Source organism: Piliocolobus tephrosceles, chromosome 2 (assembly GCF_002776525.5).
Source record: "Piliocolobus tephrosceles isolate RC106 chromosome 2, ASM277652v3, whole genome shotgun sequence".
Classification (NCBI taxonomy): Eukaryota; Metazoa; Chordata; class Mammalia; order Primates; family Cercopithecidae; genus Piliocolobus; species Piliocolobus tephrosceles.
Genome location: NC_045435.1, coordinates 121,615,020 through 121,631,876, shown reverse-complemented (window position 1 = coordinate 121,631,876; position 16,857 = coordinate 121,615,020). Strand labels below are relative to the sequence as shown.

Here is a 16,857-nt window from a genome sequence, read left to right as displayed (position 1 = left end):
TAAGTTTAATCTTAGATGAGATTAGAGCATGAGAAATAACTGACTTTTTTAAATAGACAAGAGGAATACAATTTTCTGTCAACGGCAAGTTTTAATGGCAATGAGATAGTTATATTTATATTCCCATTTTACAGATTAGAAAAAAATACCATGGAATTTTAAGTAGTTTGCCTAAGTTTACATATACAAAGGATCTGTAGAAAGACTGACACTGGGCACATTACATTGGCTGTCACACGTGATCTGGAAGGCTGTGCAACTGCACTGTGAAAGGTTTTCTCTGAGATTTTACACTGAAGAAGCTCTGAATGAAGATAGTACCAAGGGAGGATATTGTAAAGAAAAGATTATCTGCAAGAGTAGAAAGAAGCTGGAGGGGTTTTGAAATAATGATAACCTCCATTTTATACTATCTTACTAATTACATTTGGCATATTTTCCTTCTTTAGTGCTCTAGTCTTTCTCATAACCCAAGCTTAATTTCACCAATTTTCTGTACCATTGGGATAGTATTGACAATATTTCATTAAGTTCTAGTAACTTAATTTTTTTTACTATCAAGTTATTTATTGGATGGGTGATTGGTAGACGTATTATGTTGTACTGATATTTTTGCATATATTATAATGTAATAGACATAATGCACATATAGACCTGTGTGCTCTTTAGGTAAAATTTTAAGTTCATTTCTACAGGTAGCATTAGAGGAAGAACAAAAGCAAATAAAATATATATAGGTAGCAATTCCAGTTAGCAAAGGCCTAAATTATATTGTGACTTCTATTTTGTAAGAAATCTTAAAACACTGAAACTGAAGACACCAAATCTGAATATCCTTTAGTGTTAGCTCAGAATAACCTTTAATTTTATTAAGAAATCAAATTTGAAAATCTTCCATCTCTTTCATAATTTATAAAATAACTGAAAAATGAGTTTTATATAATTGAATGAGATCTATAAAGGTTAAGATGTCCTTAAAATACCAATGGAGAGGAAAGTGTTGGACTTTCACTTTCATCCATGATAAGGTAAGATTAGCCTTCTCATCATAAACAATTATAATACTGGACAAAACAAACAAGGCAATGAATTTCAGAAACTGGATAATGGGCAATGCAAACCTATGACAGTTAAGAGAAGGAGAATGCCAATTGATAATGGAATAACTGGAAAAATAATCCCTGAAAACTATAAACTATCAGTACTGAATCAAGAAGGAATAGATGTCTAGATAGCTCTATATCCTATGAAGTATTATATTTATAATAAGATTATTTTCCCATCAGGAAAACTCCAGATCTAAGTGGTTTCATTGATGAAATATGTTAAATATTTAAAGACTTAAATAATCTCAATGGTATGCAAACTAAAAAATCTTGAAGCAGAAGGAAGATTACTACATTTTTTTTTTTTTTTTTTCTCAGAGATGAGATCTGTTTTGTCATCCAGGCTTCAGTGCAGTGCCATGATCATAGCCCACTACAGCCATGAATTCCTGGGCCCAAGTGATCCTCTTGCCTCAGCCTCCCAACATTTTTTTTTTTTTTTTTTTTTTTAATGTAGAGATGGACTCTTTCACTTTGTTGCTCAGGCTAGTCTCAAACTTCAGACTTCAAGCAATCCTCCTGCCTTGACTTCCCAAAGTGGCAGGATTGTAGGCATGAGTCACCATGTTCGGCCTAAGATTATTCTTACATGAAAGCTTTACAAATAAATTAAAATAAATACAATTATATACTAATATTCCTCATGAATAAGAGGAAAACATCAATCAATTATATTATTATTAGAAAGCAATATAAAAATGACATTGTATTATGACAAAGTTGTTTTTATTCCAGGAATTCAAGATTGTTTTAATATAATTCACCACACTAACAAAATTAATGAGAAAACAAAGCAACAAAAACACAATGGTCCTTTCGATAGAAGCAGAAAGAGCATTTGTGACAATTTAATATCTATTTATAATACAGACTCTCAAGAAATAGGAATAGAGGAGAATTTCCTAAATTTAATAAAGGGCAAAACTATAGTTAATACAGACAATACTAAAAAGATGAGCTCATTCCCTCTAAGATTTGAAACTATATCCTTTCACATCTATTATTTAATATTGTGCTAACAATCCTAGAAAATGCAATGACAAAATCATCAACAAGAAAACAACAGATATAAATATTGAAAAGGAAGAAGCCGACTGTCCACAACCATTCACAGAAAATAGCTTATTTAGCCCCCAAATTAAAAATATTAATAAATCTACTAAACTTTATACGTGAAATTAGCAAGATTGCATGACATAGAAAATCAAGTGTATATTTAGATACTAGCAAAATCTAAATTTTAGAATACATAAAACTCTTAGAAATAAATTTAATTAAATATATTCAAGGACTGTACATATAAAACTTTTAAATATTTACAGAAACTAAAAACATAACAAAATAAAAGGAAAGGTAAACCATATTCATGGATTTAAAAAGCAGTAATGTTAATATAAACATTCTCTTTATATTAATCAATAATTTCAACACCTCATCAGCTTTTGTGAAAACTGAGAAATTGATTCTAATCTTTATTTGGAAATGCAAAACTAAAATAGACATAACTTTTTTTTTTTTAAATCAAAAGTTGTGTTTGTGAAAACAAAGTGTACTCCTTTAAACTTTCCATACTACATAAGACATGCTATATAAGACACTCCAGTACTGGCATAAGAATAGACATTAGACCATTTAGTGTGACAGAATAAAATGTACTCATTCATATCCACACATATATGGTCAGTTTATTTTCTTTTTTCTTTTTTTTTTTTTTTTTTTTTGAGACGGAGTCTTGCTCTGTCGCCCAGGCTGGAGTGCAGTGGCCGGATCTCAGCTCACTGCAAGCTCCGTCTCCCAGGTTCACTCCATTCTCCTGCCTCAGCCTCCCGAGTAGCTGGGACTACAGGCGCCCGCCATCTCGCCCGGCTAGTTTTTTGTATTTTAGTAGAGACGGGGTTTCACCGTGTTAGCCAGGATGGTCTCGATCTCCTGACCTTGTGATCTGCCCGTCTCGGCCTCCCAAAGTGCTGGGATTACAGTCTTAAGCCACCGCGCCCGGCCAAGGTCAGTTGATTTTCAAGAAAGTAGCCTAGGTAATTTAGTAAGTAAAGAAGTGTTTTTTTCTAATGAATAGTGATGTAATATCTGAATATTTATATGGGAAATAATGAACCTCAACCCCTACATTAAAAGTTCACAGGTATGAATTTAAATATATTATGAATCAAAAGTAAAAATCTAAAACCATAAAGAAAAAAAAAAAAAACAGAAAGAAAAACAATCTTTACAAATGTTGGTGTAGGGAAATACTTATTTGATAAGATGGAAATAAATTAATAAGCTGAGACTCATTGAAATTCAACATGTCAAAAATCAAAGTAAGATAAAAACTGGGGGAAAATACTGAAAGTACATAGGATATGTATCTTAAATATATAAGAATTCTTACAAGTCAATGAGAGATAAACCCAGTAAAAAATTGCAAAAGATTTAAACATTTCAAAATAGAAAAACATACCAATGACCAGTTAGCATAAGAAAAGATGTTCCACATCTATATCCATCAGAGAGAAACAAAGTAAAAGCACAAAGAGATGTCATTGCAAAGCCAGAAGAACAGCTAAAATTGAAGATTGATTAGTTGCGAGTGATGCTGAAGATGCGAAACAAGTGGGGCTCTGGTACGTCATTGCTTTTGGGAGTATAAAGTTCTCAACTAAGGAAAATGGTTGAACAGTTTCTTTAAAAAAATAAGCATGTGCTTATATATGTTCCTGCAATTCCTCTCACTTTTACTCAAAATAAGAGAAAAAAAAATCTTCTACAGATTTTGTACAAGACAAAAGTCTTCCAGAAAAATATTCATAGAACGCTAGTCATAATATCCCCAAAAGGAAACAACGTATGGGTGAATGGATAAACTAGCAGTGGTACAATCATCCACAGGAAATAGTACTTAGCAGTGAATAACAAATAAACTCTTTACACATACAACACAGATGAATTGCAGCTCTGTTATGCTGAGCAGAAAAAGCCAGACACAAGATTATATAAGCTATGATATCATGAATATAAAATTTCAGAAAAGGTAAAACTAATCTATAATAAAAATAGAATCAGTGATTGACTGGACATGGGGAGTAAGAGGACTGTTTGCAAAGAGGTGGGGGGACTTTATTCTGAGGCAATGAAATTATGCTTTATCTTTATGGAGTTGTACATATTGGCAAAACTTACTGATCTGTATGTTTATTATGTGTATTTTTTACAGAATGTACATTATATTTAAATGATTATAAATAATATACATAGATTTACTAATTAAGAAGAATTTATTAAAACATTTCATGAATCATGAACTTGAAAACTCATTTTCCTAAATGATAATCATAGCTCTAATTCTACTTTTACTTTCTTAATAAGACATTTTGAAGCTCTGGGGAAGTAGACACTAGCAGAGTTTCTCAATCTTGGCATTAATGCTGGGCCTTCATCTGTACCCGCAGTAGTGACACTCAAAAAGGGCTCCAGGCATTGTTAAATGTTCCTGAGGGGTAGAAAGAAAGGGTCCAAGGAGGAAAGTCTTTGCCCTTGGAAATTACAGATTTGGGACATCAAGTCTGTGGTCAGAAAGATGTGGATAGATTTCCAGACCTAACAGTTGTCAACTTGGTTTTCACTGCAGTTCACTTAATTATTCAAAGCTTCTATATTAATTCACATGTATACTTTGAAAATAGATAATGAACATCAGGATATTAACATTATGCTTGACATCAAATAAACCCTTAACACGAATATATAGTGTTATTATCTCTGTTCAACTGTGCAAATATCATCTGTGAATAAAATAACTAAAATAACATCTTGTTATTGCTGCGCTACTTTACAGTTTAACTTTTTATAGCTTATGATCTCCATTACTTTTATTTATTATTATTAAAATGTTAATTTTTATTTATTTCCCATTATAAGGCTAATATTAAATAACCTTATTAAATAATTAATAAATAATTAAATAAATAATTATTAAATAATTAAGTATTAAATAATTAATCCTATCATCAAAGATTTTCTTCTTTGGTCTATTATATGGGTGCCAAAACAAGGCATTTAACACATCTGATTCTTTGTGTTCTCCATTGTGAAACAAGAAAATGTAAATTCTTTAATTATTGCAATATGCAAAAGAAATGAAGTCTTTTGAAAAATTTAGGTTTCAATAATTCAAAACATTATCCCTAAATCTTTAAATTATTTACAGTCCCTAGAATTTAAAGAAATAATTAAAAACATTTATAAAGATGTAATATGGATAAAGCCTCGAGGGAGAGAGCAGAATGAGATATAAGTAATTCTAATATAGCTCTAAAAATAAGCTGATGCTTCATTCCTTGAGCAGAAATTATGCTGATGTTGGGAAGGAATAAAATATTTTACAGCTACAGGTAATATAATAATCCACATATCTTGAAAAGGCAATATAATATTTTTTACTCATACTACCTTTTACCAGCTCTCATTCAATCATTAGCTAAATATTTGTTAAGTATGATAGATACCCATCATAGTAATTCAATGAATATCAAATCAAAACCACAGATTCTGTTTCAAGAGGGTAGTTTAGTATAGTTGAGGAGGAACAGCTTACAATGAAAGAGGAAATAGACCAGTTACAGTCAACTTCTGTGAGAGTGAACAAGAAGTCTGAAGCAACTGCACCTCTAGTAATTAAAGAAATGCTGTATGAGATGTGTAGTAGATTAAGTCTTCAAAAATGTAGCACTTTGTCATTAAAGAGGAAAGAGGTGTTTTAAACAGGGCATATTGCTAGAAAAAAGTTCTAAGCTGCAGTTAAGCTGAGAATCTTTGGTATTAGTGAGATAACTGGCTCACCGAGAACCTGGTGTTACTGACTAATGTGAGTTGCAGCAAGATTATAGAGGCCTTTCAATGCTAGGTGGAAGAATTATAACTTTTTCCACAGTGAATAAGTATTAAACGATTTGAAAAGAATTGTACAATTGATATTGTAGAAATATACACACAGTGACATGAAGTACAAAGAATTCCAAATGGAGGGTGGAAAAGAACACCAGAGAGCAGTAATGTAACTATCAGCATTTTGTTTAGTTATAAAAGATAGTGTGAAAGACTGAATTATTGCATCAATCAATTTATGATTTATGTAAACACTTCTTGTATAAATAAATTTCTAAATTTCTATTTTTTTAAAATTATTCACATTGGTACAATTTACTCCCGTGTATAAAATGTGGTTTTGGTTTACAAATGTAGTGGAAAGAAAAAAAAAATATTTTCTATAGATACACGCATGCATTTAAAAATTATATTCTAAATGGTTATTTTCTTCTGACTCTTGAGGACATAATATCACAATATTCATAATATGTGGGGGAAATACGTTATTTGTAATGTCTCTGATTATCTAATATCAACCATAAGACTGCTCAGGTGGAGAACAGCTTAGCTAAACCCCCATAGCCCCAGTGAAACATAGGCTGCCTCAAATCTGAACAGGTCTATTAGGAAAAAAATAAAAACCAAACAATACAATGGCAAATGTTGTGTATTTTGGGTAATCTGAGGGCCAATTGCATCAGGACCATGTTCCTTCAATTTCCTAAGCAGAGATGTATTACTTCATGTATCAGGTACCAAGCTGAAGAACTTGGAAAGAAACAGACCTACTCTGACCTCAATCTGTGAACGTTGTAAAATTGCAGGTTAAAAAGTATTCTCACATTAATTTTAGTTCTCCAACTAAGCATCTTTTTCTATACAAACTTTGGCTAACATTGTTGAAATGCTTTGAAATATTCTGGAGATGAAATCAGAAGATTTTTTTTTATAAAATTTCTATGATGATGATTTCTTTTAAACACTCTGACACAGGGAGTTGAAACGCACTTCATAAGAAAAAATAAAACCAGCTTTCGTACAAATAGAATAAATAATTAAAACATTTCTGTGTCTTTATAATACAGTTTTCCCCAGAGACCAAGCAAAGCTAAGCAAAACAGATCAAACCAAGTCAGAGAACAATGACAAAAATCAGCACTTACCCATATTTTGCAAAATTTGCCCACCGTTTCACGATGGATCTACTCAAAATTTCCTCAGCTTTTGTGTAATTAACTCTTCTTTCCAGAGGTAAACCAAAGACAAATTCAATTTCATAGCCATGCATCACTCCCATCCATTCTGGCCACGGAAGTTTGGAGGATCGGTGTTCAAAATAGTAGAAAAAGGCATTATTTCCCCATTCTGAGACCTTCTTGGTGAACTCCAAGGCAGGGCATATGATATTATAATCCCCAACAACATCATCCAACGCCTCACGGTAGTTTTCAGGTCTCTGATCATCTACCCAGTCTGTGTAATGAAAAAGGATGGATTCCTTTCCAAACTCACTCACACCTGGAAAAAATATTTTTAAACCTTCCTGAAATTCGTTTCTAGTTATGATACTATTGTTGTCTTTGCTGAAGCCAGGAGCACCATAGACTAAAAAAGCTGTCCCTTCATCTTTATTAACACCCACCAAGATCTGGGTTTTCTTAAATTGTCCAAGTTCAAGTAATATGTCTGGCATGTCAGTGAGAAAATCACCATCCATGGTTGGACCAAAGTTTACTGACAAGAGAGTCCCATAGGGGACAACAAATGCTTCATTCAGAAGAATTTCTTGGGGATCTTTATTTCTAAGGCACTTGACTATTTCAGTCTCATTATCTCTAGAGCAACCAGTCAATTTAGCTAAGGTCAACGTTCTGTTCCTAGCTTCATAAAGAGATGTTACTGCCCAAGGAGCATTAGAGGATCCACTTTGTAGAATGGCTCTGGTGAACAATGAATGGCTTCCAGGAGAAAGCAAATGCAGGCTAACTGAAGCTGCTCCTGCACTTTCTCCAAAGAGAGTTACACTTTTAGGATTTCCACCAAAGGCTGCTATATTTTTTTGAACCCACTGAAGAGCCAACTGTTGATCAAATAAACCCATGTTCCCTGGAGCCTCAGGATTTCCTGGCAAAGCTAAGAATCCAAGGGCACCCACCCTATAGTTCATTGACACTACAATAACTCTTTCAATCCGAGCCAGAAACTTGCCATCATAAACATGTAAAGATGATGTTCCAGTTTGAAAACCACCACCATAAATCCATATCATTACAGTAGCATTTTTTGGTTTAGGTGCCGGAATCCATACATTTAGATATAAACAGTCTTCACTGAGGTCAGTGTTTGGGTTCCACATCTCTGATCCATGGAAGCCTGGAAAACTTTTATCTATGTTCTGATAGCAAGAATTTGCATATTTTGTGGCATTCCAAATATCAGACCACTTGGTTAGAGACTGTGGCTTTTTGAATCGAAGTCTACCAAGAGGTGGCTGTGCATAGGGAATTCCAAGAAAGGCTGTTACCGTGCCACCAAGAACTGTTAAGTTCATCCCTCTGACTTTTCCATTCTTTGTTGCAATTACGATGTCATCTTCAGTATGTGACTTTCCAATAAGCATGCAGAGCAAAAGAAACCAAAAGAGAAATCTGATGCATATGATTGTGACTTTGTTATGCATATTGATTTCTGAAAAAGAGGTAAGTATAATGTTTTATAAGCCTTCTGCATATAGCGTATTATACTTTACTGATGATAATTACCTAAAATATAGTAGTTATTAACACAAATTATGAAAACAAGAGATATTTTAGTTTTCAATTTAGAAAAAATAATAGTGGAATGGAAAATAAAAAATATTCATTTTGGGGATATTTATTGCTAAAGCTTTGTAACGAAGAGCTAGTAGAATGTTTGTCCCAGTCAAATTTAATATTACTTCTGACTATATGTACAGTTCTACCAAAAAAGCAGTAAACAGTAGTCTACCTACATCAGATATAATTTCTACCTTGGTAAGAGGAGAAAATACAAGTTCATATATTCTCTGAAATATCATGACTGGCTGGTTCTTGGCAGCACTGTCAAGTAGGTTAAGAACTTTTAAGGATCAATAGATTGTCATTATTGTCCTTTTCTGTTTTCCTTGTCTTTTCTGTGGTCCCTTTTGCCAAGTGATATCTTCCTCTGTACGATATCTTCCTCTAGTATATAAACTGAAGATAATTTAGACAAATTATTCATAGAATATTAAGTAACGAATATATGGTAGTCAACATTATTCTACAAATTGTGAAAGCTAACAAACATGCTACCACTAGTAAGGGCTATGGAAAAATAAAGAGTGAAGGTTGAGGATATATTCCAGGTAATTTCTCTAAAATTTAATAAACATGAGAGACTCTCTATCACATTTATAATGTCAATAGAGAGAAGCAGGGGCTAGTATTGTAATGTCTGGGAAAAGATTGTGGTTTAAGAGGAATTTTATACTCAGTATTAATCAACATGTATTAATATTTGTTATAGCAATTTGTTAACAGATTAAAGTATATGCAGCTAGTGAAGCTAAATGTGTTAGCACAGTCAGAATTACTTACATTTTTATAGTGAAAAAAATGACTGAAATTAGAGGATCGAAGTTTAGAAACTATTGGGCCACATGGCAGAAGCAAAAATAATCTTTGTGACCTACAAAATCATAAGTATTTGACATTTATGAAATATTAAACAATATTTAATGGATGACATAGACTATTTGGGGAGATCAAAGTTTTATCAGAAATTCATAATGCAGACATAAGTTTCTTTTCAATAAGAAAGAAATTAAAAATCAGATTTGGAAACTGTGACAAAAAGGGACAGCAAAATGTAATGAAAATATCATTTAAAAGAACTAATGTCTCTTTTTTTTTTTTTTTTTTTTTTTTGAGATGGAGTCTCACTCTGTCGCCAAGCTAGAATGCAGTGATGCGATCTCAGCTCACTGCAACCTCCACCTCCTGGGCTCAAGTGATTCTTCTGCTTCAGTCTCCCAAGTAGCTGGGATTACAAAAGTGTGCCACCACTCCCAGCTAATTTTTGTATTTTAGTAGAGATGGGGTTTTACCATGTTGGCCAGGCTGGTCTCGAACTCCTGACCTCAAGTGATCTGCCTGCCTCAGCCTCCCAAAGAGCTGGGATATCAGGCATGAGCTACCACGCCTGGCCATAAAAGAACTAAAGTGTTTATGTAACTGAAAGAAACCCAACTAAAATTGTCAATTGCAAATACTAATTCTCATTCACATAATAATAACAAAGATCCATTAATGTACAAAGTCTTCCCTTTATTTTTTCTCAAGTTGCAATCCAACCTACACAACCAATGAACGAATCCTACAAACACTAAGCATTTGTATTAATTTTTTTCTTTATTTAATTTAGATTTCTCAAAACAAAGAGAATAAATAACGATTCTAATGTCTATGTCCCAGACCTAGGATATCATATTCAAATCAGCCTAATTCACCAATGGTCACAGGACATCTGGTGACCTACAAGTATTTTTTATACCAATAAATATCTGAATTGATTAATTCATGGTCTGGAGCATTTGGTTCAGGGCTTGATACTTAATGGATATATCTATATCTATACCTATATCTAATTCTAACAATATCCATATGTATATGCATATATATTTACATATAAAATGACCGCTATAATAATAAGGTTTAAAAAAAAATCAGTCCACAAGATTATCATTTTTCAGTTCTGTTTGGTAGAATTAGATGTGTGCTAAGATCAATAAAACATAATTAAAATATATTTTTAACAGCATTTCTACATTCATGATATTTAGGTACTATTACATAATAATAAATGCAATTTGTTGTACAGTCAAATGCCATTTAATGAGAGGGATACATTCTCAGAAGTGCATTGTTAGGCGATTTTATCATTGTACACATATTATAAGTGTACTCACGCAAACTTAGATGCTATAGCCTACCACACTTTTAGGCTATATAGTATAGGCTGTTGCATCTAGGCTACAAATCTGTACAACATGTTCCTATACTGAATACTGTAGGCAATTGTTAGAAAATGGTAACTGTATGTGCATGTAAACACAGAAAATGTACAGTGAAAATACTATATTATAATTGCATAAGACCACCATTATTGATTCAAACATCATTATGTATTGTATGACTGTATCATAAATCACGGTAAATAAATAAAATATAACAATGACTTAAAGTTTCCCATTACCTGACACTAATAACATTTCAGACATAATCAAAGTTTTAGAGGCACTACTGCTTCAGTTCTTTTTTCTTTCTGATAATCACTAATCCCTTTCTCTTAAATAAATGCAGGAGAGCACTTGGAGAAAAACAAAGAGCTAGTATGATTTTTTATTTTCTTTTTTGAAAACATCCTCTAGGAAGAGTGAATAAGGTGCAAAGCTGATTGGGCTGTTCGCTCTAAGCTGCAATTTAATAAATTAATTGCAGCATCCCTGGTTGTATCCATTCTCCCTCTTGCCTAGTTCAGTCAATGTTCTTCTAAGTCTAATGCAAAAATCATCTTTTTTTTTTTTCTCGATTTTCGTTGAATATTAGTTTGTCTTTAGAAAGTAAACTCCAAATTGTAATAAATTTTGGTCTCTGATAGTTTTCAAACTTGTTCTATAAACAGTTTAATAATCTTATTGCAAAGCAAGTAGTTATTACAAAACTGTATTTTTGTTTTGTGTAATTATGAAATGTGGTTTCATTGTTTATGTTAAATAATTGCTATAACATCTAAATGGTTGCAATATCTTCCTAAGTCACTTAATTTGATTTAATACAAAATTTGTTGTATGTTTATATTTATATTTTGTGCTGAGTAAATCTTGTTATATAACAATATGATATGAATTAAAATCTGTAATTTTTTGGTAATGATATCTGAGTCATCAACTTGCAAATAAATTATTAACAATCCAAACAATCCTTGTAAGCATATATTCACTGCAAGAATGACAGTGTAATGCCAACTCATATGTATTGTTGCAGAGTGTTATATGACATTTAGTGTGTACTTTAATGTAAAAATATGCAGATGTTCATATACTTACTCTCAGTGTATTGTAGGAGAATATTTTTATATTTAATTGCAGTACTTTATTTTTTAAATAAGCATCACTTTGCCCTTCTTATAATCTGGTATTCTCTATTCTAACATGCTGCTCTGTAGTTTTGACATTAAAAGACTTTACAAATTTTAATATGTTTATCATGTAATTGGGCAATCAAAAGAGAAATAAATGAAAATAGAACAAAAATGTTGAGTCTATATCTCAAAATTTTTATTAATGATTAAGATATTCAATAAAGCCTTATTTTTCTTTCAATAAATTCTGGTACAATTGGATACTGTCTCATTAAACGATTCTGAGAGAACATAATATGTTTATCATAAAGAATGAGGCACATTTTCACAATTACAGCTGTATATCGGAACTTAGAACAATTTGCTTATCAAAATAGTATTTGATATGGGAGTAAAGATGGGAGTTTTTGTTTGGAATTGAGAAAATCACAGTTTTTGAGGAATTGAGTTTTTGAGGTAATTGAGTTCTGGAGGAACTGAGTTTTAGTTTGGAATTGAGAAAATTTACTGGCAATTTTTGAAAATGCTAAACTGTTAATAAATTTCAAAAAAGGTGACAAATCTTTTTTTTTTTTTGCATTTTTAGTTCAATTTTAAAGGTACCATCACAATTCCCTAGCTGACATTAAGAAAAAATACGAAATGTTATACTATAAGATATGAGTACGATAAAATAATTTGTATAAAGAACTTTTATTTGGGATACTTGAATATCAAACAGATTTTCAAAATAATGGGCCCACCAAGATTTTTTAAAGGATGGTCAAGTAAATATTCATAATATTTTCCCTGTGTATATAGTAATTTCCTTATCTTTTAAAAAGTTACAATTAAATAAATATTTATTTCTACTTGGAAATAAACCCTCCTAAAATATTAGAGAAAGAGTCATCTAGATAATATTAATATGATCTAGAACAAGCACTATTAAATGTATTTGATGAAATTAGAACAACAATATCTTATATCAAACTTAAAAGCTTGTTTTGTTGCAGACTAAGTGAAGCAGGGAATTGAGGAAGTCTGTTTATAAATAGACTACATCACTGTCTTTCAGGGATTCTTCAGCTATGCTTTAGGCATGTATACATATAGAAGACACTACATTAGATATAAGAAACTTAAGATGTGTATCTGTCCTCAATTAGGAAGAACATTCACAAATTTCATCGTGTGAATAATTTGAATATTTATTAGAGAGATTTCTTAAGTCTTCTTTGAAAATTAAATTTTCTCTTAGGTTGCTATCCAATTACAATTCTCTTAACATTTGGGACCGTCTAATTTCGGTAAGAATAAACAGATGCTGGTAAGAAACCATCGAAATGAAGATAATATACAATATAAGTATGTATTACACTTATCAAGAAATGAATCAAAGAAGGAACCAAATTTATAGATAACATGTGACTTATTTAGCTACTATTAGCTTATATTTTATAAAAATGAAATATGGAGTACATCCCAAACATATTTTTACAATTAAAAAAGTGGGACATTTCAAACAAATGATAACCAAAAAAGTTAGGAGAATATAACAGAACTTTGATAATCCAATTAGAAATTTTATTTGGCATCCAAAAGGCTACTTTATTTCATATCCAGAGAAAATTCTGAAGATTTTTATTCAAATGTCTTGAAAGCTCAGACATCCTTAAACAAAGTAACTATTTATATAAGTAAACTGTCATTGTATTTATTGTAACTATGAGTTTATATTAAGGAAGGTATTACACAGACTAGTGACAGGAACCCCTAATCGAATTTATTATCAGGAAATATATTCATAATAACATAGAAGACATACTCATAAAAGTATATAAAAAATAGAAGTCATAAACAATGAAATCACATTTCAGTTTACTTTTAATCATTCATACATTTTATATCCTTAATATTTGATTCCCTTGTTAAAGTGGAACTGATGTTATCAAAATAATAGTTTTACAAGATTATAGGATGAGCAGAAGGTATATTTGCTTACTATTTCTATAATAGCAAAATAATAGCAAATGTAAAACATTTTGCTGCAATTTAAACAAACCTATAAAAAGTGAACAAAAAGGGCGAAGGGGACATGTTCATAATCATTGTAAATCAAATTAGAAAACAGTTTTTTTTTTACATAAAATAAACTTCAATGTTTCATTTATCAATTGTTATTGTTAAAGTTTTAGGTGACAAAATGTTGACTGAGAAAAGTATTTTGTTCAGCAAAAAATAAGTTAACTATTAACTGTATCCCACTTAAAAAGAAAAAAAAAAAAAAAAACAAAGTAAGACTAGTCAAAGATTACTTATACAGGGACATTCAATAAACAATGCATTTAAGGGTAAGCCAGTATGAAATGTTTTTTCTTAGGAAACTCACTTAGAATATATATCACTGTGATTCCACACGTGCTATGGTCCTTTATACAGAGTTGAATAAATTCATTATTTTCTCAGCAGTTAAATAAACAAAGTCTGCGTTCCCTGAATAATAGGAAGATTTGATGCATGTGCCTGCTGGCTCGCTTCCTCTGTCCCATTTGCAAGCTTCAGTAACTGTTCCCCACAGAGCACCAAAGGGACACAACAAACACGTGAAGAGATCACTCTCATCCCACAGAATCAGCTTTACAGTAACTTGGATCGCTATATGACGGTGTAAATTCAGAGCAACTTACCCGATTCTCTGCAACAAAGGTGGTAAACTTTGCAAGGAGTGAAAATCATGTAATACTTCAGAGAAATGCAGGATGCAGCTGCTGCTCCAGCCTGTAAATTGGACTGCACTGACATTCAGTGTTACTGAATGTAGCAATCAACTGTTACTGACAAAGCTCGCGAGAGTTGGCAGCAGTAACTTGATCTAGAGGCAGCCAGTCTTTACTTTCTGATATCTGTTCAGAGGCTAATGGTATGAATGCAATAGTGATTCATTTACAGTAGTATTACAGGATTCATGCTTTACAATTGCAGGTAGTCTTCTAAGAATGAAGAAAAAAAGCATAGAAGCTTCTTTAAAATAATCTGAAATGTAACAGAAAATACATGTTTCTTTTAACACTATCCAAACTTTAAAAAAAAAACATTTTTAGAATATACATATTTCCTATGCTTGTCTTAATATTTAAAGATGTATACATCATTCTAAAGAAGCGCTATTATCGAAATCCATTATAGCTTCAATCTGTGCTAATTATGCAGCTAGAGAAGATAGTAAAAGAGAAAATAAGAAAGAGAATTCTCTATATATAAGCTATGCAAATCAAAAACTTAGTTCTACTAACTGAATGGATGTCTCTGATATGTATCTCCTTTCAACCCCCACACTCCAACTCTTATTTAAGTCATGCAAATTTCAGCATTAGTAATTTCCTATTCAGAAGACCCTGCAGGCAGTTATATATGATGAGAAGCCACAATTTTCTGGTCAAGACAGGAAAAAGAAAATGAATAATTTTCACCAAACTCTATAAAAGAGACACATTTGTCAACTGGCAGTGCACATGCTCTGAGGAATATATTTATGTCTTTGGCGCTCATCTTTCTTGAAATGATGTTCAGGAAAATAATTTTTAAAAAAAACCTTTAATGAACTCTTTAATCCCTATCTTCTCAATGCAGTATATTCTGAATCTTCTGTAAGTGATAGCTTTCACTTTTAAATCTCTTACTTTTGGGCTCACTATGGAGTAAACAGAAAGCATGTATTAATATTTGCAGGTGAGCACTTTTTTTGCCTTTTGATAGAGTGTTAAATTTTCAAACAAACAAATATAATTGGCATTTATTGTAATTCTAATTTATGCCATTCATTATAATTGACAATTTACATTAAATATTTTATATTATTCCAACAAATATGAGAGTTATTATTATTAACCACCTCATCAGATGAGAAAGCCAAGGTTTATTCAAGTCAGAAGCTTACTATATTTCTTACCTCTAGTACCTGCTGGGAAACAGAATTTTAATCTGTATTAGTCTATTATTTCATGTCAAATGCTTCCAAGAGAATAGCCATTTTGGTCTTTTAAACTTATCTTTTCTGTGAAAATTGCTACTTAGGCAGTATTGACTCAATAATAAATATCACGATCACCAATTTATCATGATCATAATTTATAATGTATTTAGAATATAGTTTATGTAATAACAACTTAGTTACACAAAAGGTGCAGAATACATAATCTATCTAAAAAGGAGGAAAAGGAGGTGGAACACAGTGGTTCACGAATGTAATCCCAGCATTTTGGGAGGCCTAAGTGGGTGGATTGCTTCAGTCTGGCAGTTCAAGACAAGTCTGGGCAACATAGCAAAACTCCATTTCTACAAGAAAATGGGTCAGGCATGGTGGTGCACGCCTGCATTCCCAGTTACTTGGGAGGCGGGTGAGGTAAGAGGATCACCTGAGCCTAGGAGATTAAGGCTGCAAGCCATGATTGTGCCACTACACTTCATCCTCGGTGACAGAGTGAGATCCTGTCTCAAGAAAATAAATTAATTAGTAAATCAATTAAAGCAGGAAAAGGCTTTTAAAATGGAAGTATATTGACAAATTTGCAATGATCTATATAGTGATGGCATTTCTGTTTAAAATATAGTAAATCTGATGTTCTACATGAGAGTTCATGGGTTCAATATACATGATTTTTAAAAATCCAAATGTCAAAATTCTTCTCTCCAACACAAGTCCACTGCATTGTTTCCTGTGTTAACATTACAGTCAGCCTATTAAGGAATGTTTTGTGATGCT

At 31.8% G+C, this 16,857-nt stretch overlaps 1 protein-coding gene across 1 annotated transcript in view; it reads right to left on the bottom strand.

The window, feature by feature from the left end:
- The window catches only part of BCHE (butyrylcholinesterase), a 63,670-nt gene extending 48,729 nt beyond the window's left edge, over window positions 1–14,941 (bottom strand). The window contains exons 1-2 of the mRNA XM_023213510.1: window positions 14,783–14,941; window positions 7,133–8,657 (exon numbers count right to left, since the gene is read on the bottom strand). Of these exons, the coding sequence (XP_023069278.1) occupies window positions 7,133–8,657; window positions 14,783–14,897 (1,640 nt within the window). The 5' untranslated portion in view covers window positions 14,898–14,941. The remainder of the gene's footprint in view (window positions 1–7,132; window positions 8,658–14,782) is intronic.
- Window positions 14,942–16,857: the final 1,916 nt, after the last annotated feature.